This window comes from Oxyura jamaicensis, chromosome 14 (assembly GCF_011077185.1).
Source record: "Oxyura jamaicensis isolate SHBP4307 breed ruddy duck chromosome 14, BPBGC_Ojam_1.0, whole genome shotgun sequence".
NCBI classification, from domain to species: Eukaryota; Metazoa; Chordata; class Aves; order Anseriformes; family Anatidae; genus Oxyura; species Oxyura jamaicensis.
The window spans coordinates 5,127,102-5,149,696 of NC_048906.1; the positions used below are offsets into that span (position 1 = coordinate 5,127,102).

Consider the following 22,595-nt stretch of genomic DNA (forward strand, 5'->3'; position numbering starts at 1 on the left):
GATAAGGTCATGGTTCATGGCGGTAACATAGCTGGTCTTTTCCCTCTTGATTTAGGTCACCAGCTCCCAGGTTCTCCTCCAGCCCTGTGACTGACGGAACATGGTGTTTTTCTCGCTGCTGGTGAGAAAGGGGTGTTTGCATAGGAGATTTGCTCAGTACCTTGCTGTGCTGTGTAAGCAAAGAATCCTTCTATCAATTCGTACAAGAACTAACCCTGCCTTTTTAAAGGTCACTTCTGTCTCAGTCAGCTTTTAAAGTTCAAGAGGAAATAAACTGCTTAGAGTTGGCATTTTTCAAGTCAAGTGTCAACTTTCCAGGCCCCCAAGCCAGGGAATGTGGAGGAAGGAGAGATTAATAAGTGAGCTGCTTGCTTGTTACAGTGATTGTGCAGAAACATTCCTTTTTTCTTTCTTCTTTATGAGGCTTTGGAATGAAATGGAACTTTGTTGAAATATCTCACTTTCTCCTTTTCACTTTGCAATGCAGAAGTATCCAAAGCTCTTTAGAAGTGCTGCTTTTCTTCTTAGTCCACTGACAGCAAGCAGAGTTTGTCAGCTCTGGTGAAGTAGGACACAAGGAACATTTTATGACAAAGCCAATACCTCCAAGCTCTTTTAACCACAGAATCTTATTATCCACTGAGAATAAAATGCACTTTTGGAAAGTAGCTGAAGGGTGAAGTCTCCAAGCAGGTGCTTGCCCTTAACTGCATTGACGCCTTTTCCCATGCAGGAGATGGTGGATCGATAAGGAAATAAACAGGAAGAATAGGCTGTATTAATCAGGTACGATGGAGGCAGCAGGGGAGATGATAATGGAAGACAGTTGGCAATCGAAGGGCATGCTGAGCATAGACAAGCTATTGGCTGCCAAAGTGCCTGTATTGAATGTGGGAGGCGCAGGCTGCGGCGGTACCAGCACTGCTAATCGAGGTGGTGGGTAGCTCCAGAGAGAGCGAGCTGTGCACCCTGCTCTCCGTGGAGCGCGGAGTTGTGGTTGTGGCAGCTTCATCCTCGTGGATCGGTTTTACTGGGCTGTGTGTGGGCACAGTGCAGGTTTTCTGCCTTCTGCGTTCATGCCCAGTCCGTGATGTGGATGAGCCTAAAAACGCCGCCTTTCCTTCATGATGGTGTTTGCAAAAATAAACACAGCAGCAACATTATCTTTTTTGGCTTTGCTTTCAAAAAAACAAAAACACACACACACAAAAACCAGAAAAACAACATCAAAAAACACAGTAAGTACTATTTTTTAAAGTGATAGATAAATCAGCCTTCCCAAGTATCTCTTTAAGAACGTATAACTGGAAAACAACCTTCTTGTTCTGGTTGGTGCAGTTACCAATTAGCGTGGGAATGCTCTGCCTGCCCATCATATTGTGAAAAATGGTGGTGATGGTGTGTGAAGGGCTGCATTTCCAAACAGCTTTAAAAAAAAAAATGAATAATTTTCTGTTCTTCTCTACATGCAGGTGGCCACTTGATGCAAAATCACATATGGTGTTATTTTTTATTCTCTTTGGGTTTTTATGTAGTTTGTGCTTGGTTTCTCTAGCTACTTTTTTTTTTTTTTTTTTTTTTTAAAGAATTGCTCTTGGAAAGATCTTTGAAACTTTTCCTTGGTGGTCCTGCTTGCTGTTGTCTCCTGAGATCTCGGGAGGGGAGTGCTGTGTGCCTGAGAGAGTAACGTGGTGGCCGAGTTGGAGCTGCTGGCTGTGTCCTGTGGTGGCCTTTGGCCTTCAGCGTGGAGCGAAGGGAATAAAGCAGTCCTGTACAGATTGCCCTATCATTTCTAACGGCTGAGAAAGCCTGAACGCAAATATGTGCAAATATGATAGACAGATACAGCCTTAATTTCTTGGTACGAGGAGCTTTTTGGCAATTGCTGAATACTCTTTTCAATGGGAAGCTCGTGGCAGCACACAGTGATCAGGCGGACTGCTGGCTGCCACAGCCAAGAGCTGGCAAACTGCATCTGTGAGAAAAGATTTATTTTTTTTCCTTCAGCTACTAATTTATAGTTTGGAAATTGAATATGACTCATGTATGAAAGAGATGAGATGACTGCATAGTCACCCAGGAAAATTCAATAAAAAAAGTGTACCAGAGTAAAATTTGAGCTAGATGAGATGTGCTGGTGTGCATTCAAAGTAAACAAACCCTCCCCCTACCTCTCTTCCCCAAATTTGCAATTAGAACAAAGATCCGCCTGAACCGGTGCCAAAACCTTTGAGAATGTCAAATAAAAGAGCAAATGTAAAGTGATACTTTGCACATTTTTTGCAGTTTGAAGTCTAAGGATTTCTTGAGCCAAAGGTGATACCTTTTAGTAACGAATAGCCCATGATGAATTTGCCTCCGTTAATTTGTTTAGGTCTTCTATTGAAAGAGGCAGCGAACAATAGCTCCTCATTCACCTCCTGCCACTCATGATTTTGCAGACTCATGATTGTTTTCGTTCTTCCTAGACAGCTGTAGCAGAATATAGTGCAGCTAAATATCTGATTTTCTGCATCAAATCAGTTTTTCCTAGCTGCAGAGTACCGGACAGGTACAGCCTGACAGCGCTGTGAGGGCTGGGGCAGTGTTTATCAGGGCTGGTCTTCACATGCTGTAATGCAACGTAAAGCTTTTAACGCCACCATTGAGCACTTCGTACCCATACTCAGATGTGTTCATCACAGCCCTCGGAAGGTGAGTTATGGTGCTGCACTGGTGAGGGCAGAAACTTTACATGCTGTAACTGCTGAATCCACACTGGACTACCATCTCTTCCCCACGATGGCTTCACCCCCAAAATATTGAACCTTTTATGCTCATCCAATGATTTTGCAACATGAAACTTCTGCATAAAGACTATCTACTTGTCCTCCTGACTGGTTTCTGTATGAAGTATTCATTGCAAAGAGATTGCGAAGCATGTAGCATTGTTTTATTAAACATTTAAAAATATTGATGCAGGAGAACTGATGTAACAGAGCTCTAAATTTAGTTGTTCTGACAGTTCTTCTCTCCACGGTGACAGCTTTATTCTTGTTTAAAGGTGCGTTGAGCTAATTTGGGGGAAGGAAATTAGAGGGAAGTAGGTTTCTGTGCCCTGCAGATCGTTTGTAACAGTGTCAGCAGTCTAGTGGAAGATTCAGATAGTGCTCTGCGTTTCTGGATGGTAATAGGGCAAACACACACCCAACGAATGTTTTAGGAATAAGGCTAGTGGAATTTGATGACTGAATGGGAAATGGCTGCCTGGAAGGGGACATCGGGGTTGCAAGGTGAAGCTCACGGAGGGTGGGAGGTGTCGGGGTTAGTCGCCTGGCACATCCTAGTCTAGCTTCCTGGGAATGTGCCATGCAGGATTCCTGTTGCACTTGGCAGGGATGGTGGATTATGTTGACTTAATGAGGAAATATTTGTGAATTTCTACAGAAAAAAAAAACAAAAAAACAAAAAAACAACACTATTTTTTTTTAGTTATTTCTTATGTTAGCTCTGCTATAGCAGATGTAAACCGAGGAGGAACTGTAGGCTTATTCTGCAGATGCCATTCTGGAATATTTAGAAATTGTCCTTTAAAACACTTAGCATTACCCAAGACTTCCTGTTAAGTCTAGCTGCTCTTGATTTCAGCAGTGTTGTCAGTGCCCAGCACTCGAGCTCAGTATTAGGAGCGACCTAATGACTAAGCCAAGGATTACCTTTGAAAAGCTCCCAGTATCAGCCAGGAGCTCTGGCGTAGGCAAGGACCGGAACCATTTTTGGGGGGGACGCCTTAATGTGAGACCATTCTCTTTAAGCAATTTCTGTGCTTCGTTAATCTTCCAAATTCTGCAGGAAATGAGGCAGAGATCCTGCTGAGAACAGATGCCATTAGCAGCGGATCCTGGTTTTTTTTAGGAGCCTGGTAGAGAAGATCCCACATTACCACATCACGTTGTTTCTGCCCAAGGACAGGGTGGCGCTTGGAAGAGTCATGATTACAGGTCAGGTTATTTGGTCTTGGAGTTTTTAAGACCTTTGCAGGCTCAGTATGCTCCCAATACACTTTTTCTATTTAATAATTAGCCGGTCTTCTTACAGAGCTACGCTTAATGTAGGTTGTATTATGCTAGACTGCTTTTGATGTGAGTTGAGTCAAAGCAGGTGGGAGGCAGAAAAGAGCCGAAGTTAAATTGGTGCGGGTGAGCAAGGAAGGCCAAGAACAGCGGTCTGTCAGAGCAGTTGTTGCAGATAGCTAAGTGGTTTGTCAGCCCTTCCTTTCCTTTTATCTGCTCTGATGTCCTGTGGGTAAGTGCTGGGAGTAATACTTAATTCTTTGGGTTTACTTGTTGTCAACAAGTATCTGTTATGAATTCCCTCGTGAGCCCCCGTGAAAACCTGTCAGGTTTTGATCACATAACACGGACAGGTTGTCACTGACACAAGCTTGCTGCTGAAATGCTGAGCCGTAGCTTTGGGTTTTTTGGAGACTTATGGTGGAGGTCCACCACTGAATTGCTCTGCGAGAAATATTTTAGACAATTTTGCTTCTGTAAATTTATTCAGGTATTTAAAATTCCTATATATGGAAAAAAATGTGGCTGAACAGTAATATACTATGCTCATTTCACTGTGGAGTACAGTAATGCACACTGGAACTGAGGTCTCATTGGGAAAGGTCATTTGAAACAGATCTGTAGAACCTTCATGAAGCTGTAAATGAGTCGCGAGTCTGCGAGGTCTCACTTGTTATGTTGCAATGGAGAGTTTAATGTTTAGTGTTTCTCATCTAAACGCTTTGATCCTCTTTATTTTATTAAGATAAGCTATTATCTAACTGTCAAGAGCCTAGAATTTCAGCATATTTGTTTGCTGACAAGTTGGTTCAGCACAACTGTTCTCCTACTCACTTCATTCCCTACTTCAAGCAAATTTTCCTTTTTTTCACTCCTCGTTATTAATCCTTTTCCTTTATCCTTTACAGCTCCTCAGCTCTCAGGCTGCCTATTCCCAGATGACTTTTCCGCTCTCATGCTAAGTGTTGGTTTGAATGTGTAGCAGAAATCTGAAATATTCTTAGTTACTCTTGGTGTTTATGCCACCAGTTGTCTGTGCTGTGTTGCTGTGCTTCGCACCAGAGCTGTAGGGTCGGGCCCGTGACTTGACAGCTTGCTGGGAGGGAGAATGCTTACCAAATTTAGAGCTCTTAGAGGAGAATTTTTACAATGCACATAATACTGAATTGGATTGAGAAGATAACTATGCCATGAGTTCGTCTCACTTTTGACAGTGCAACAAATTGAAATCCTTCAGACACTTACGGCTGGGTGTGAGCAGGGTTGGGGGGGAAGCACAGATACAGCTCTATATAGCGAGGGAGAAGCAGAAAAAGACTAGTATGAAAAATGTGAGAAGTTTTGACTTTTTTCATCATATTTAGGCACAGATACGAGTTCCTCGAGCCCACAAGTGTGTGATTATGGATCGGTAACTGATGGGGCCAACTGCATTATTCATTATGGTTCAGATTGAAATGAAATCATGGAGGGCAATTTTCTATCTCACACTTCAAGGTCAGATGAGAGTATTTATTATTCCCTCTCTGTTTATCTGTGGATGCAAATTGAATTTGGTGATTCAAATTGATGAAATGTTAGAAATATAAAACTCATCAGAGCTGACACGGAGAGAAATTACTGGGTAGAGCTGGCCAGTGACTTCACCATCCCATGTACAGGCCTCTCCTTTGATTAGTAATTATTTCAATCTTTGGGTTTTCTCATTCCCAGTTTTGTTTCAGTTGTTGTGATTTTTGTTTTCAACGAGAAAAGTGTAATAACACTTTGAAGCATTTAGAATTTGAATTAGATGATGTAAATAAAGCCAGCTGCAGAGAGGACGCTTGGATCCTGGCTGGAGAAAAGGTTTTCTTTCAAAATTCTTCCTTGGTATTTTTGTTTGTCAGGAGAGGGAGGAAAAACAAACAGTTCTCTTTCTCCAGTATTTTGCTCCTTTTCATTCCTGGTGCTTCAGGAACTGCGCCGGATGCTCACAGCTGGCGTGGGGCCTGACGGGAAGGGATCGGGCATTGCCATCCTTCGGTGCTGAAGCTCCGTGTGTTTCCCTGTTGGCGGGTGGCCCACGGGCTGACCTTCATCACCACTCAGAGCTGTCACCACAGCAAAAAGTTGAACCTGCAAAGGGACCAAATGAGCACGGCTCTCCTATTGAAATAATTGGAACGGAGCTGTTCTGTTCACCATTCACTAGAACACATTTTAAACAATTTAATGAACGTCTTTGCTCAGTTTGATGTATCAGTCTGTTGTCATAAGGCATTGTCATCGCATGTTTCCAGCTCTCTGCAGCGTTGGAAGGGCACTTTTTAGACTTGTAAGGTGGGGATTATTCTTATCTCAGAGTGGGAGTGGAAAATCCTTATCAGTGAGTGCTCTTTAAAAACAGGCAGTCCTCTGTAATTGCTAAATGCCACATGCAAACTTATGGTGCAGAGTTGGATGATGCATGTTGGGCAGGCTGTCTGCTCTGCTAATAATTGTACAGGACTGTTGTTTTTAACTCCTGCTTTTTTAATTTCTTCCACTTTGTTAAGGATGCTTAGTATGTGCTTCTCTGCCGAGCACTGCAAATAAAGAGTAAGTTGGGGTCAGGATGCAAATGTTTCCAATTTGTTGTTGATTTGGAACAAGAGCAATGAGGATTTAGACATAGCAGAGGCCCTTAATAGGTTTGTGTACATAAGCTGCTACAGGTCACTTGTGTATTCAGCTCTGATTTTTGCTGCAGCCACTTTTACAGAAGATGGCAATGTTATCAAGTTACGAAGCATATGACAAGCAGTGTGGCTTCAGTGGTTTTAAAATATCAGTAAAAGTTTTATTCACCAAATAAATGTCTTTTATAGAAGCTTTGGCGTTAATGGACCCTCCAGGTTTAGAGGCTTAGAAGAAGGACTCTTATGCCCGTAGTTATCTCACTCTTGAAAGATTTTGCTTTCCAGAACTCAGTGATGTATGTATTTGACAAACTATTCATTTTTCAAATTAAAATCAAAACAAGCCAGAGAAGTCTCTCATTTATTGTTAAATTAAGACATTGCTTTCATTCTCATCTAGCTGGTGGATGTAGAAAGCATGTTTATTAGCATGACAGTAAATCTCATGCTGCGTGCTTGATTAAATACCTGCTAAGCTTGAGCCACCCAGGCCTCTGCGCTTTGGCGATGTTCCTGTGGTTGGCTCTGTTGGGCTGTTGCAGTCAGCAAAGCTGGCCCCGCGCTGAGAGCAAGGAGAGGGTGCCTGATGTGAATTTCTTTCAGTAAATCCTACCTCCTGTCACTCAATTAAGGCCCCTGGATCACTGCTGGGACATAAAATTTGTCTTATTTCTGTTCACTTTGAAGGAACTGAATTTCGGTGCCCGATATTTATACCCCTGGTTAGGGAGGAAAGTTCAATACTGTCTCAATGGCAAAACATTGTGTGCCAATGAAGCTCCAAACATCCGTCTGCTACTTACCCATTTCATCTGTCCTTATTATAAATTCAGTATGATTCAGGACTTCCTTGTATGTAGAGCAGCATCATGATGTAGGGACCATTTATTTTTGAATGATTTTTGATTTATGGAAGCCCAATAAGGGTGAGATATATAAAGGTCTTGGAGAAAGCACAAAGTCCAAGAGAAAGTTTGCAAATGTTAGCTGAAGACTTGGGAAAAATAGATATCAAAAACAAAGCTGTTTTTTTTTTTTTTTTTTTTTTTTTCTACTGACTTTTCTATGGACTCTGTTTCATGTAGTATTTTCTGTAACAGTACTTCATATAGCTATAAATAAGACAGTTAAAGCCTTGAATGAGATATAGTTCATGTGTTAACTTCCCCTAAAGGTGTTAATATTTTGTATCATTGCTCCTTCTGAATGTGGTAACCCCCTAGCAGCTAACAGAAATATCAGTGGCAGGGTTCCTGTGCACAGCGCAGCGATGGTGCAGGGTGAGCAGGGGATGGATCCAGCTGCTTCAGGATATTCTGTTCAGCACGTGCGTGAGAAAGAAGAGTACAATGCCAAAAAACCTTATTTTAACAAAAGTTAAAAAGTTTGACTTGTAAATTGAAATACTGGTACTACTAAAACGGTCTCTTCTTAACGTTTTTTTTTTGCTAGTTTACCTGCCTTAAATCTGTTGGTTGGCAACTCTGTTCTGCAGCAGTGCTCTGAGAGCTGTCCCTGTCTTCTCAGCAATGTTTTACAATGGGTTAATTTTTTCCTTTTAATGTACAATGAAAAATTTTTTACTTTGCTGAACCCCAGATTTCTTTTCTTTGTCTCCTGTCCGCTTTAAAATTTGACTTCTTGTTTGACTGTTTCTGCCATTGTCTTCTCCCTTCTGTTTCTCCTTTTAACAACCCGTGCGGTGGCAGGTTGAAAGTAGGAACCCTGCAGAGGCTGAGGGGGGAGAAACCTGTGCCAGAGGCTGGAGGGGCATCGCCTCGAGGGAGGGCATGGACGGGGTGTTCTGCTTTGCCCTGGACAACAGGAAGACCTGATGGAATTACCTTCTTGCTATTTATGCCTTCATGTTGGTTTTTAAAATGTGGAGAGGAGAAGTAAAATGAAAACCAAGATTTTTATTCAACGTCTCTAAGTTCCCAGTGCGGTGTGTGTCTTTATGCGTACTGTCTGTTGATGCATTGCCAAGGATGCAAGTTGTCAAGGCTCAGGAATGGGTATAGTTTTCTTCCTCCAGATGTCTTCTACAACACAAGTTCCCTTGCTCCTTTTTGCCTCATTAGCTTGTGCACTAACCTTTTTATTTTCGACCGTGTCGTGAAGATGGTGATAGTTGCAGCACGCTTCTTTTTGCTGTTATAGATGTGCAATAGCAGTGTCACTGCTTTCCCTCTGTGCTTTCTCAGTGTTCTTCCCATCCGTGCTCTCTGTTGTTCAGCGTGTTCCCTTTGATGCAGTTCTCGTTTCTGACAGTTGTCCCTGCTGTGTGCAAATGTCTCATCTTTTCCTGAGCTGCAACATGACCCAGACAACGGTGCTCCTCTAATTGTCTCCGTGCCGCTATGGACTTCTGGTTTTCCTCCCAGGTTGACGTACGGACGGCTTCTGGCGTTCTGTTTGCTTTTCCTGCTACTTTTTGGGTATCTGTGAGGTGGTAAGTTGGTTACTGAAAGAGCAGAACAATTAAAATAATGTTCCTTGGATCACGGAGGAGGAGCTGTGAGCTGCTCTTGTAATTTTTTTTTGAAGCAAATTACTAAAATGTATCTTACAGCTTCAGTGTTCGCTGTCTACCGTCATTGTTCTCCATCGTTCAAAGAACATTCTGGAAAATGAAGTTTTATCATTAAGATTACATTAAAGTCAATTACAGAAGAGAAGAGCAAAATACGAAGAGTCTCAAGAGCTCAGAACAGAAAGATGTTGGCATCTTATTCACTAGGATGTGGAACAAGGAGCATTAATAGGCTGATAAAGAGAAATGACTTTTTCTCTTTGGGGCTTAAAAGGTTTACTTTGAACTTGCAAAGATTTTTAAAAATGCCAGTTCTCCAAGCTTATGTCGAATGGAGAACTTTGGGCTTATTATTATTATTATTTTTTTTAATGTTTGGTTTAAGTGAGCATTTACTTCTGATAAGCCATAGATGTCATCAGTGTGGAAGATGAACACCCATTTCTAACTTGAATGCTATTTGCTGCTGGGTTCCTACTTTCAAATCCTGTTTTTTGTCACTAAGGAATATAACTTTGTTTTCTGTTTTCTTTTCTTTCTTCCTTTCTTTTATTTTTTGTTTTTATTTTTATAGAGATGTATTTGGTGCAGTTTCTGCTGGAAGAATTATCAATCTGTCCTAAGAGAGGAAGAAAGGATCTCAATAATTTGCTTTGGCATGGTGTGGAGAGTTGTAAGGAAGTTGAATTTCACAGTTCTTATATCAAGGAAACCTTTGGTAACAGAGTCAGTTCAGAGAGTTTAAGTATTGTCACTGCTTTCATAGACATCTCTGGCATTTAAATTTTACCTACATTAACATCACGTTTGAGCTGAGGCTGAAATACAGAGCTGTTTTATTGTTTTCCACGTGCCGTGCAATGGCTGAGGAAATTGCCCGTTTGTCTCCCTTTGCTTAGCTTTTCTCGTGTATTAAAACAATCATCTTCCAAGCTAGTTCGAGAAGAACGTGACTGAATGCCTGTGCTATCTGTAAGATGTGAATTTCAAATATTATTCATTATTTCGAGAAGGAAACCTAACATATATCTCACTTTTTCTGAATGTCAACGCAGTCATAATCCATCAGTTCACTCAGCATCTGTAGAAATAGGTCACAATATTGGGAGATTAGGAAAAAAGGTTTCTCCGTTGTCCTATCAAAATGTTTCGCAATAATCAAATGCGAGATTCTATCTGTTCTGTAATATTTAATCTTATTTTGCATTTTATCTTCTGTTTTGACTAAGCAGGACTGTTTCTTTGATAGAGCGAATAATATTTGCAGCCTGGTTTCTGTGGCTTGATTCAATTTGCTGTAACAGTTGGTGGGGTTTTGCGCTTATATTTACTCTGTGCATAAAAAAAAATAGCTTGCTGAATAAGTTCTATTGGGTCTTAAGGCAGTGGTTGGAGTTACCCGCTCCCACCCAGCCTTTCTGCCCCATGTCCGACTCCGACCTGTTGCAAACTCAGCAGGCTGTCCCGTGTGCTTGGGTTGATTCAGTCTAACGTCTGCCTTAGAACCAGATCCCAAGGAAAAGGGGTGGTGAGTGTTTTAAGCTTAGGATTTGAGGAGGCACAGTGTGATGAATCTTCCTGTTTCGTCTTGAAGTGTCACCCAAGTTGTGTCTGTCTGCTGGAACTTACGGTCAGCCTGAATGGCCCCTGGCACGTTGTTTAAGGTGTAGGATGCTGTGCTGTACTTGGCTTCTAGGAAACTTTTTAATATAGATTAATTTTGTATTTGTCAAGAATTAATTACTTTAGCCTGCAGAATTTTTGCATTGTTGAATAAGAAAAGGTTTGGTCTTGCTATTGAGTATCCACGAGAATGAACTGGAGATGTTTGCTGAGGCTGTGATGGATGAGGGAGCACACAGGGCACGGCTGCTTCATGTTCCATCTCCAGAAATAATGTTCTTGGGCACGGGTTCTGTTTTGAACTGATCAATTACACCAGAACCAAGGAAGTAATGGTACCCAGGTAATTAAATTATCCATTTTCAAATGCAGATTTAGTCTTGTTGAACTTTCCCACCAGAATACAACAAGGAAGAGTCAATTTCACAGTCCCTGATTGTTAAATTGGTCTCTGAATGTTTCCAAATTGAACTGGAGTTTTAAACAGTTTTCTCATTCACCTTGTGTTTTAAAATGCGTGTTTGTCTTCAAGGAGAAGGATGTTGAGGCTGGGGAATAGCTGCTTGGGGATTCTGGAGAATTCCTCCATAAATTTCCCAAGTACAACTTGGTGACCTGGCAGTGCAGGATGTACTTTACATTAAGCTAAGAGAGTCTTTTAAAGCAGCGGTCCCTTTCAGATTTATCTAAGCGGTGCCTTAAAATGATGGGGAACCAAGCTCTTCTGTCTCAATTGAGAGTCATGTCCACATTGCAAGCTACGTGCTAACTGCCTGGCCTTGGAAAACATTTCTCTTCCAATATAGGTTGCTGGCAAGAGCAATGTGCAGGTGGTGGCTATAATTACTAGCTGAATATTATCTTTCTGTCAAAACAGATCACATTAAACCTCAGTTTTACTTCTACTTTGTTTGGCGAGGAAAAAAAAAGAGGAAAAGATGGAGCAGAAACTGAGCTCTTACGTTGTTTGTTGACAATGAGCCATCTTTTCAAAGGCAAACTGATTGATTTTGAAATAGACATGCAATTATTTAAATGCCTAGTATATGTGAGATTCCAGTGATTTTTTTTTTGTGTGCTGAACAAGAAGGCTGACATGGGAATGGGGGTTCTTTCATAGCTTTTTCTGAGAAAAGCTGATGAGGCTGCAGCTCCTCAAGATGCCAGCGGTGCAGCAGCCCCAGTGGCCTGGTGTCATGGTGGTGCTTCTCCTCTCCGGTTTTTCTGATCAATTGACTAAGAGACAGTGGTCAAGTTTTCACATGCCTGTGTTATCTTTCCTAGTGCCCGAACACTGGAGAAGGCCCGGCAGCAGCTACAGGAAGAAATATTGCAGATTCAGAGCCAGCTCTTGGAAGAGAAGAAGAAGCGTGAGCAGCACGAAGCGCTGGTCAGACGGCTGCAGAAACGTGTATTGCTGCTCACCAAGGTGAGGGTCTGGAAAATGTTTAGAAAAGTACACATCCTTCTTTCCTTCTGGTGAGAGTCTAGATGTCTGGAAAAGCACATGCCCTTATTTCTTTCCTGCAGATGCAGCCCTTGCTGTTTCTTCTTTGTACCCCTCAGTAGCTTGTACTGCAAAGTTGCTCTGGGGTCTTTGCATAGCTGATGCTGTGAAAGAGATGCGACACTTGTCTTCTGGGCTGCAATGGAATTAATTCCTGGTACATTGTAGGGCCTTGCCAGTGTGCCCCTCCGTCTGGGCTCCTGCTGCATTGGCAATACACGGCTTAGTCTCGGGCCTGACACTTGTGCGAGGGCAGAGAATTGAATCATGTTGTCGCTGGAGTGTTTTGAGCCACTGAGGGGAATTTATAATGGCTTTTGCTGCCTCACCTCCTTTCCTAAAGAGAACGAAATGACTGCACCTTGTCAACTGTTCCTGTGGAAAAACAATTTACAGAGAGTAAGAGAATCGCCTTCCTCTTACGCTGAAAGTCTGTTCAAATATAATGGTAGGCACTAGACCAGTAAATTGAAAATACATTTTAAGATCCTTTCTATAGGATATTTGAGAGAAGTCTGTATTATCCTATATCAGGTATGCTTCCATGATGGAAATTCTATACAATAATTTTGAAGTCTGTAGAGCATTGAAAAATGTTATATTAAATTCTGAGGGAGCTCTTTCCCCAAAGGGAATAATAATTCTCTCTAGTCGGTGTGATATGTTTTTCACTTTCCAAAAATATTCCTTACAAAACTTCACTCATCTTAAGCAGTCTTCCTGATATCATGAAACTGCTCACGTTAAGTAATCTTATGTGTGTGCATGAGGTCAGAGTCGAGCAGTTAGGGTGAGAGGGAGGAAGGCACTCATGTCACTGCGTATGGGGAGGAAAGATACTGGGAGTATCTGAGCAAGAGAGAAAGGACCTCTTATATTGCTAGTGGGTTATATTGCTTTAGGCTTTAATTTCCAGTGCCAACTAAAGCATTTTGATCAGTTTTAATTGGTCTACACCCAGTCCTGTGTAATTCTGTGTCAGTTTTGGGCCAAGGAGGCTGTGATTTATGGTAAGCAGGGCTGCTTGGAGCATGAAGCAACCGTTTTACAAGAGGATATTTTTTCAGATCTTCCGACTGCAGAATGTGATGCCATGGATAGTTATGTAAGTGAGAAGGGGAGAATGACAGCAGTTCTTTCTCCTTTGCACTAAGGGAAGCTCTGCAGTTTGGGTGGATGGACCAAACCCTCTCCATGGAAAATAAAAAGGCGTTTCATCTCCTCAGCAGCAGCCAGCCCTCCATGTTCTAGTCTGATAATGCCATGGCTGGATATGACACAGGTGAATGCTGAAGCTGATAAAAGCTTTCCTTTACAGCCTTCTCAGCTGTCTAGCAATGCACTGGGCTGCTCAGCTTGAAGGGAAATTCTCAGGTGGCTTCTAAAATATTCTCTTTAACTTATTTTGAGTCCTCAGCAGAAACATGTTTTGTTGTAGAACACAAAACATCGTTACATTTCTTTAAATACTGGCCAAAAAGACTACAGTACTTTGTCATATGAGGGATTGGGCTCCAGTTTATAAGGAAAGACAAAGCCCTTGATTTGTTTGCAGTCCTTGTCACCTTCCCCATGAAGAGGAATAGAGGAAAAGTTGCAAGTGTCCTTCATCAGACCATGGCAAATAAAATGGTGTTTTGACAGTGGAAGTTTTCAATGAGCTGAATAATTCCTCAACTGACCTGTTTTAAAGGAATAAAAGCTTTGCTGTTCTCTGAAAATTTATATTCCATCCAGGGAATGCTCGAGGTCCTTTGTGAAGAAGTACATGCATTATGGTACTTGGGCAATCTGCTCTTGGCACTGCGTCTCCCACTAGTTGCGCTCTCATGCAAAATCAGAAGAAGGAATATCATTTAATTAAAAAAGTATGATACTGTGATTTAAAATGAGATTGAGCAAGTATATTGTCTGTTAAAAATAATTATTTTACATTGAAAGCATATCACCTAGAATGGTATTTAATCATCTAATTAGTGGCATCAGTACTACAGTGTGCTTCTATGTAATTAGAGAATGGAAAAGATGAGCTTTCTTTATTGAATCTTTGTCTTGTTAAACAGGACTGTGAAAATCTAATTTGGGGGAGACTATTATATATATATGATTGAATTGCTATTGTTTCTGACACTGATTTTTGCATTTGTGTATATCTGACCCTCTGGTAGGGCAATGAATCTGTTCCTGTATGCCGAGCAAATAAGGTCTGAAAGACATCAGACGTATTTAACAGTGCAAGTTTAATGCAGTAACAGCTATCTGTTCTTTGGGATCAAATTGTAACCTGGAAGTCTCAGGTCTAGAATACATTTTCAAAGATCAGTAGAAACTGATAAGCTGTTCTTCATTAGATAACAGCAATACCTAGTATTTCAGTAATGAACATGCTCCCTTCAGATGGCACTTGCTTTGCTGATCTGATTCCTTCTTGGCTTACTTTTATGGCTATTGAATATTATCTCCAGATACAAGCAATTTTTTTTGGCTTTCATGGATTGCCTGCCCTGTTTAGTCTTGTTCATTTTCTACTTACCACAGTCTCTGTTTTACTTGGTTGCTCTTGTATTTCCATTTCAGTGCATTTAACTTCTCCCTCCATTGCTTGCTTCCTCGCCTCATTTGCTTCTTTTGGGCTTCCTTGACCTTACTTGGGTCTTTCCACTTGGTTTACTGTTTGCAATAGGCACAATTGTCAATCTAGGATACTTCTACGACTCTTTACAAATCTTTCTTCCCTGACAGACTTGAGGAACAGCATTCTCTTTGACATACTTGTGCAGTGGCCTAGCCCAATTAATTCCACCTCTGACAGTGGACTGGGGTAGGAAGTGTATCCTCATTATTATTGCTGACAAACTGCTGTTCAGAACGAATTAGTTGATGACTTTCTCCCGTATGTCTTGTAAGTCGGAGCGGTACTTGAAGTTTTCTGATATGCATGTTTTCAGTGAAATAAGAGTCTCTTGGACACCTGAGAGCTTTTCAGACATTGATGGCTTGAAGGTATCTGCTGGAGTGTCAATCTGTTCACTTAGGGTAATGAAAAAGAAATTAATGTTTGAAGGGATGTATTTACTCACTCTGTTTGACATCCACCTGGCTAGGTTTGCTGTCTGTTGTGCTGTCTTTTTGCTTTGGTTTTGCTCAGAGTTTTAGAGAAATCTTTTATCTTTGCTTTATGATGCAAGGTGGTTTCAACACAGCGGTGCTGGGAGATATGTGAAGTGCTGGGGAAAGACCTGGTCTATCTCTGTCCTTTTCCTGTTTGATTTACCCCTATATTGGCTTTGAACGTTGTGTTTGCCTACAGTTCTGTATTTGGCTTTTGTGTTGTCCTTAAGCTTGTGAGTATTCCTCTTTTCTGAGAGCTTTCCACACAGCTCATGGTCTTTATGAAGTGGGCTTATTAAAAGCAGGCAATTCTGCTATTGAATGACTAAAATTTGAATCTCTTGGGTAATTTTCTGTGACACGTAAGTCTCCCAGAATGAAAATCCCTTTCTGAAAATCCTTGTTTGAGTTCAAGTAGCTCGTTGAGCCTGTGTTGAACAAAACCAAAGCTCTGCTCTGCTCTGTTCCTGGAGGGCAGCTTTCAAGAGGCACAAATGGACCTTTATGGACCAGCAGTAAAAGCATGCTGAAGGGTTTCCAAAGCCCTTCGATGGAGGGTAAAAAGTTGGTTTGCATGGATCTTCATAATGTCATTACCTCCTCCTCTCCTCGCGTGATTTTTCCCTGGTTGTGAGTCAGCCCTGGGCTGTATCTGTCACTTGGCTGCTGTTACGGTTCAGACCTTTCAGCCTTATCTCCTGCATCAGTGATTCCTCGGGACGTTTTTTTCTTCTGAGCACCCCAGAGCATGTGTGGTAGGTTTGACCCGAGCCCAAAGGCCCTGCTTGGTTGCAGCTGGTGCCTGATGGTGCGCGGGAGGCTCGTGCCGCTTTGCATGCACAAGCACTCCAAACATGAAGTTCAATTTCAGTTACTTCTTGTAACATCCCAAATGAGCCCAATTTGCTTCTCAAATTGTAGACTTTGTGAATGTACACTGTCCTAATTGCATCCCTTGCTCTCATGAGAGGCGTAATGCAGCAAATGAATTAATCTGATTGTGCTGCATGTTGTTGTTTTGCCTTGTTTGTTTCCGGTCTGCGCATTTGTCTGCCTTCGGGTGCTCCGCTACCCAGAGAAGAGGCTGAAAAATCCTGTTTTGTTTTCTGAGCATTCAAGCAGATCATGTGATCTGATAGGAAATCTGTTTTGGTTGAGACATAATTCAGGCCATCACCATAAAAGTTGGAGATTAAATAATTATTGATTAACCAACTCCAGCTGACTGTTGGCACCACATGTTCCGGGAGATATCTTCGCAAGAGTCAGTATGAGCTATGTAAGTGACTCCCAGAGCCGAGAATGGCAGAGATGCATCAGAAACGGGGCTAGGTAATTAAACTGTTCATTAAGCGTGGCAGATGCAGAGTTCATGACTTGATTTGCCATCTGCTTTGTTTTGTAATCAGTAAAGATTTAAAATAATGCTGTTGGTTTCTCTGCCACATTGGGCCCTGCGTTGTGATATTTCGGAGGAGGTGGATGATTTGGAAGTACAAGGAAGGATCTGGGAGAAGGAGGTGAATTAACCCTTTTTCTGGGATATACATTTATCTTTAAATATCACACTCAACAGCAGTAAAAACAGTCTGGTAAAAAGATGCCTTGCAAAGACCTTCTTTTGGGTGTTGCGCCCTGTGCTCTGTGTCCAAGTAGCATGGATGGGTTTGGGACAGATCTGACCTGCTCCTCTGAGTCGTGGGCAGCATCAAATGCTTCTCCCTGGCTGTTTCGGTGTGGTGCCTCTTCCTCCCGTCGATCCCCTTCATGACTCCATGTATATCATTTAAGCGGTCCCATTACTCGTGCAGCACCAGCTGTGCTGCCACTCTGCACGTGATTGTTGTCTGCGGTCAGCCTGAGCAGTGCCAGCCCTTCCCCCTGCTCACCTTGTCTCTCCTCTGTAGGTTTTTAGAAACCCGCGGAAGTTGTCTTCCTTTTAATGGCTGCAACTAAGTACGTTTTAAATAACTTAGTGTGCTACCTCTTCTGTGATTGCACGAGGTGAGTTTTGCCAGGTGAAGTAGTACCTGTTAGATCATCTTGCAGACTTGTAAGGCAAGGGGAGACGAGACATCCTTGTGTTTGGAAGGGAAGAGGTGATTGGGAGTTATGGGTGGAGGGGGTGATAGAAGGGATGAGAGAAGATCATTAACGGCTGCAGGACAGGAGAGAGAGAGAGAGGTAATTGCTGTCCGCACAGTAAGAGGGGTTTCAGTGGGGTCTCTCCTGAACCACAACTTTCAGTATCCAGTAACACCGTGAATTTCAATTCTGAGACACCTCGATTGTACTTTTTTTTTTTTTTTTTTTTTTTTCTGAGGATGAGGACTCACAGGTCAGAGATGAAGTAGAAGTTTTTATGAAAAATCTCTTCCCTGTGCTAGCTGGTATTATATTGATCCTGGGTTCTGTCTAGTGCAGCGTGGTTGTTTGGCTTTGTGCTCGTGGTTTACACAGGAGTGTCTGGAGCAGTGGATAAAGCATGCGAAGTTTTGTGATGAGACAGTGGGATTCGGAGGTTTTGGCTGCTGCTGGAGATGTTTCCTGTTGAGGCTGAGGAAATATCAAGTCTTGTGTTTGCTTTTGTTGGTCTCCCACAGCCTGGTGTCTGTGTGAGATGAGGTGCCTCAGGGAAAGAGAGCTCTGGGTTTAGTACTAGTTTTTTTCTTTTTTTTCCCCAGTATAATCCAAATTCATTATGATTGTTCTGAGTAAGTTCATCTGGGGTGCAAGCAGGCTGTCCTGGTTTTTGAAATGCTCTGAACCAGAAGGTTGCCTGTTAGCCTTGCTGAGATTGTCTGTGGCTTAGGGTTGGTCCAAACCCACTTCTGTCTGGGTTAATTGCTATCTGCTAATGGGCCTTGCAGACTATAAAAGGCAGACAGAGGCCTGTGTTTGTAGAATATGCAATTCATTCAGCTGAAAATCCTGCTCTGCTTTGAAAACTACCCTTGGACTCGATCCAGATGTTGTACAGATTACAGGCCTGGTGCCCCACAGGGACTCAGGCCACGTGATGAGCAAGGACCAGGAGCAGTTTCTGTGCTTAGAGGTCCTGCCATCTGTTCCGCTCAACTGTGGCGTCTGGATTTGCCACAGGAGGTGACAAAAAGTTGCTAAGCCAAGAGTCACTAAGTATGGAAAGGATGCTGCTGAGATAATCCACGTTTCTGCCTTCAGTTACTTCCTGTGCCATGTTTTAGTCCTCATTCACCCAGCAGCCTTCTGGAGCTGGGGCAGCTGGCTCCCAAGTGTAGCAGCTTGGAGATAATTTGCTCCACTGCTCTTTGCCTATAAAGGGTGCTCCACAAGAAAATTCTGCCAATATTTATTCTAACAACTCTTTCCTTTTTTTTTTTTTTTTTTAAATGCCTGGTGCTGCTCTCCTTCTCCTTTCATGATTACCTTGCTGTCTGCATTGTAAGGACCTTTAAACTGTGCTCTCCCCTTCCATACCAAACAGCTTTCTAGGATCTGTTGACCTGATTTCAAGTCTCTCTAGACCTGAGTTTGAGAGTGATTTCTCCCCCCCTCCTTTTTTTCCTGTGCTCAGTAACTTGTCTGCTCTGGGTTTTATTTAGCTTATAACGGAGTGATCTGGCTGCAGAGGAACTTTGTTTTCATGGAAGTTGCTATAGAAAATACAAATGAACAGATATCAATTGTCAGCCTGACCATAGTCTTGACCAAGTCTGCTCTGCAGCTATGGAAACAGCAGTGCTGATGGTTTCACCCTAGCTGTCTCTTGAACCAGTCACAATATTTAATGAAATGATTTCATCTCTGTTCCTGTGCTGCTTTTCTCTCTAGCGTGGTGATCAGAATTCCACAATACTCTAACAGCAATTTTAGCAGAGTTTTGTACAATCACAGACTAACTTTGTGCTGATTTATACTTGATGCTCCATTATATTCATTACAAGATCCTATTTGCATGCTTGACATTTAAAAATATTGTGTTTGGAATGTGTTATTTATTTTGAGACCTTTATTAAGCAACCCCAGCCTAAGAAGTGTTTAATTGTTACTGATAGCTAAGAGTATAATTACCTCACTAAAATATCATGACTATATTAAGCAAATGGAAATTGTCTTCCAGAATAAAGTGAGCACGAACCATTTTGCTTTGAAACAGCCTGTTCCAGGAGACCTGCGAATACCACTTGCTAATATAATTGCAGAATCTTGCTACGAAGAATAAATAAGGAGAGCTGAAATCAGCGTCTTTGGAGAAGAGCTTGTCTGTAATAGTTTTGAAGAAGTATGCTAAGACCATTTGTACGGAGGAAGTGTATCTAAAACAGAAAATGCTACCATTTTCAAGTAACATTTGTAGATTTCTGAAAGAGGAGAAATTCATGTTTTCTGATACGGCTCCCAGACAAGTGCATGCTTTGCCTTTGCTTGGTTTTCTCCATTTAATATTAGCTTTGTTACTTTGCCTGATTTGGTCATGTATTTATCACTCACTTTTTTTGAGTCAAATGAAGGAAATAGCAGCTGTTGTTGTTGTTGAGCTGTCACACGCTAATCCTGCTCCAGAATGGCTTTTTTAAGAAGCCTACAACATTCCCTTAGTTTCTGACTTGTCTGTCTGCCTTTGGGTCTCTGTCTGAGATGGCCACACTTGTTCACACATGACCACACTTGTGTAGGGCTGCAGATGTGGGGGACATGGTCTGCCCCTTCCCTTGCTGTTTTCCATTGCATCCTCTCTAGTGATGCTTTCTGCTCTTCATCTGATATTGGCCTAATTCCTCACAGTAGCAGATAGATTTTCCCTTTCACTGACTTTGGCTATTCCACCTCTTCGTGTCCCTACACGGGTACCTGTAGGAATTTGTACCACAGGGGCTTACAAGTGGTGTGCTTTGTTAGAGTAGAGATTAGTCACCTAAGGGCTTTCAACGTGGAAACAGCGAACGCTGTCTTCAAATGACCAGCCTGGAGGAAGGAGATGAATTGACTGCTTCCCATCCGCTCTCAGAAGCATGAAAGAGCTCATAAAAATTCTTAGCCTTTTTTTTTTTTTTTTTTGAATCAATGCTCTGTCATTCCTTTTCTTGCCTTATGATGTATCTGATAAACCTTGTAATTATAAGAATGAAGAGTTCATTGCTGTCTTTCTATCAGATGCTTTTTAGGGGTGGAGACACGAGGACAGCCTGTGTTCTTAATGTATGTTATGCCCGATGGTTTCTATTTAAACAAGGTGTTTAGAGCTTTTTCAAACAACAATTCAGAACGTGCAGCGAAATTAAAAGTTATGTGTTAGTTTGAGGTATTTTGAAGGGCTATGGAACAACTTTTCCCCCAGAGTAGTGCCTGGGGGACTGCTTTATCCTGGTGGCGCTAGATATTAGTGCTCAATGCTAAGAGGTTAGACTATGAAAATTAGAAATATACCCATAAAAGAATTTATTTGACCTTCAGTTCTCATATTTCTCTGAGAGAAAGGGCTGTATGACTTCTAAAGGTAAAATATTCAATAAAAAGAAATTAGGTTAATCCAGTGTTATGGCTGACAATTTAAACTCACCGAGGTCAGGTAATTCAAAGTTATAGTTCCCTTGATGCGTGTGCTGTAACATTTATTCCTTAGCTCCTCAACCCTGAATTATGAAGGATGCGGGGACAGATATGGCAGAGAAGCAAGGATGAAGATGGATGGATGGAATGAGGGAGTTATTGTTGAGAGAAGTTAGGCAGAGCACGTTTTACCTCTGTGCCTGGCAAGCAAGGGAAGGGCTGACGACAGGAGGTGGCTGGGCAAGGGCTTGCGCAGCATCCAAGGGCAGAGGTAGGGACGTAGGATTTCTGAACATCAGGCTCTGAATTATTAGCTGGAATAAGCTGCACAAAAAGGGCTTTTTGCATTTCTTTGTTCCCAAAATACGAATGGTTTGAAGGCTTTAAGATCTGTGCCTCTTACAGCGGTGGTACTGCCACGAGAACTGCAGCTTTGAATCCCTGACTTCTCTCTATTTTAATTCTGAGCCATAAAACTGGATTAACTGGGTTTGCTTCAAGTTAAATCGCTGTCGATTTTTTTAAGGGATAGGAGAGAGAGATAATTAAGTAATTGCACAGTAGCTTATTCCAACATGTGATGTGAGCCTCTGGTAAGAACAGCTGCACTACTCAGACACCAGTCACTCAGAGCAGCCTTTCAAATGAAGACCTAAAATCTCTATAAAACCGAAGGACTGTCTGGAGAATTACGGAGTTTTGGATTGCTTCTAGCAGAGTGTCATGCAGTGCTAACTATTTTGTTCAATGCATGTTCACATCATCTCAGGTCAAGCATTGCTTAAATTGATGAATATATTAGAAGTCAAATGAGTTTTTTTTTCAAAAGATCATGGAAATGGTCTTTGACCCGTGATTTGTTGGACTAAGGAGAGATGAACTGTTCGCAATTTTATGAGCACATTTGCTCGAGTAGTATTTCAGATAGAGCCAACATTCTTTAATAGCAACTATAGCAAATTTGAAGAATTGGTCTAGTTTCACTTAATGAATTCTGATGTCATGAGAATATTATATTTCAAGTTCTCAATATATGGGAGACTTGCCATTTTTTCAGTGCTGTGTAGGACATGTAGAGCAGGAGCTGTGAAGAGCCATTAACCATAAAAGTACCTGCTCAGGTACAAGCAGTATGGTACAGTGAGGTAACTGAGGCTTGCTTTTCTTTCCGTTTAAATCCAGAGCTTCAGGATTTCCCTGAAAATATCACTACCTACCTAAATATATATATTTCCTTAAAGCTGAGAAATTGGAAAGAGATTAATAGATAAATGAAGAACGAGCATGAGACAGGAAAAGATGAGCTTTCTACATCTAATTGATATTTAACTTTCTTCCTGTCAGGAGGAGGAGGAGAACTATTTTTGTTGAGTCGTATGATTTGCAGAGTTGTATGTGGGAAGATGCTATGGTCCCATGGGGAGTCCTGGCAGCTTTTAAGCGTAGGGAAGCAGAGCCAGAGCAATGTTTGAATATGTCTGTATGGTGTCGTGTCTACATCTCTGCACTTTCCTTGGCTAGTGAAGAAAAAGGATTGTCAAAAAATGCAAGCAAATGTGTCCCTGTGCCGAGTCCCT

The 22,595-nt window shown here is 41.8% G+C and overlaps 1 protein-coding gene across 2 annotated transcripts in view; it reads left to right on the forward strand.

Moving 5' to 3' along the window:
- Positions 1-22,595, forward strand: part of MAD1L1 (mitotic arrest deficient 1 like 1) — a 349,790-nt gene that overhangs the window by 89,545 nt on the left and 237,650 nt on the right. For both annotated transcript variants that reach the window (XM_035339410.1, XM_035339411.1), the window contains exon 11: positions 12,153-12,297. In XM_035339410.1, coding sequence (XP_035195301.1) covers positions 12,153-12,297 — 145 coding nt within the window. The remainder of the gene's footprint in view (positions 1-12,152; positions 12,298-22,595) is intronic.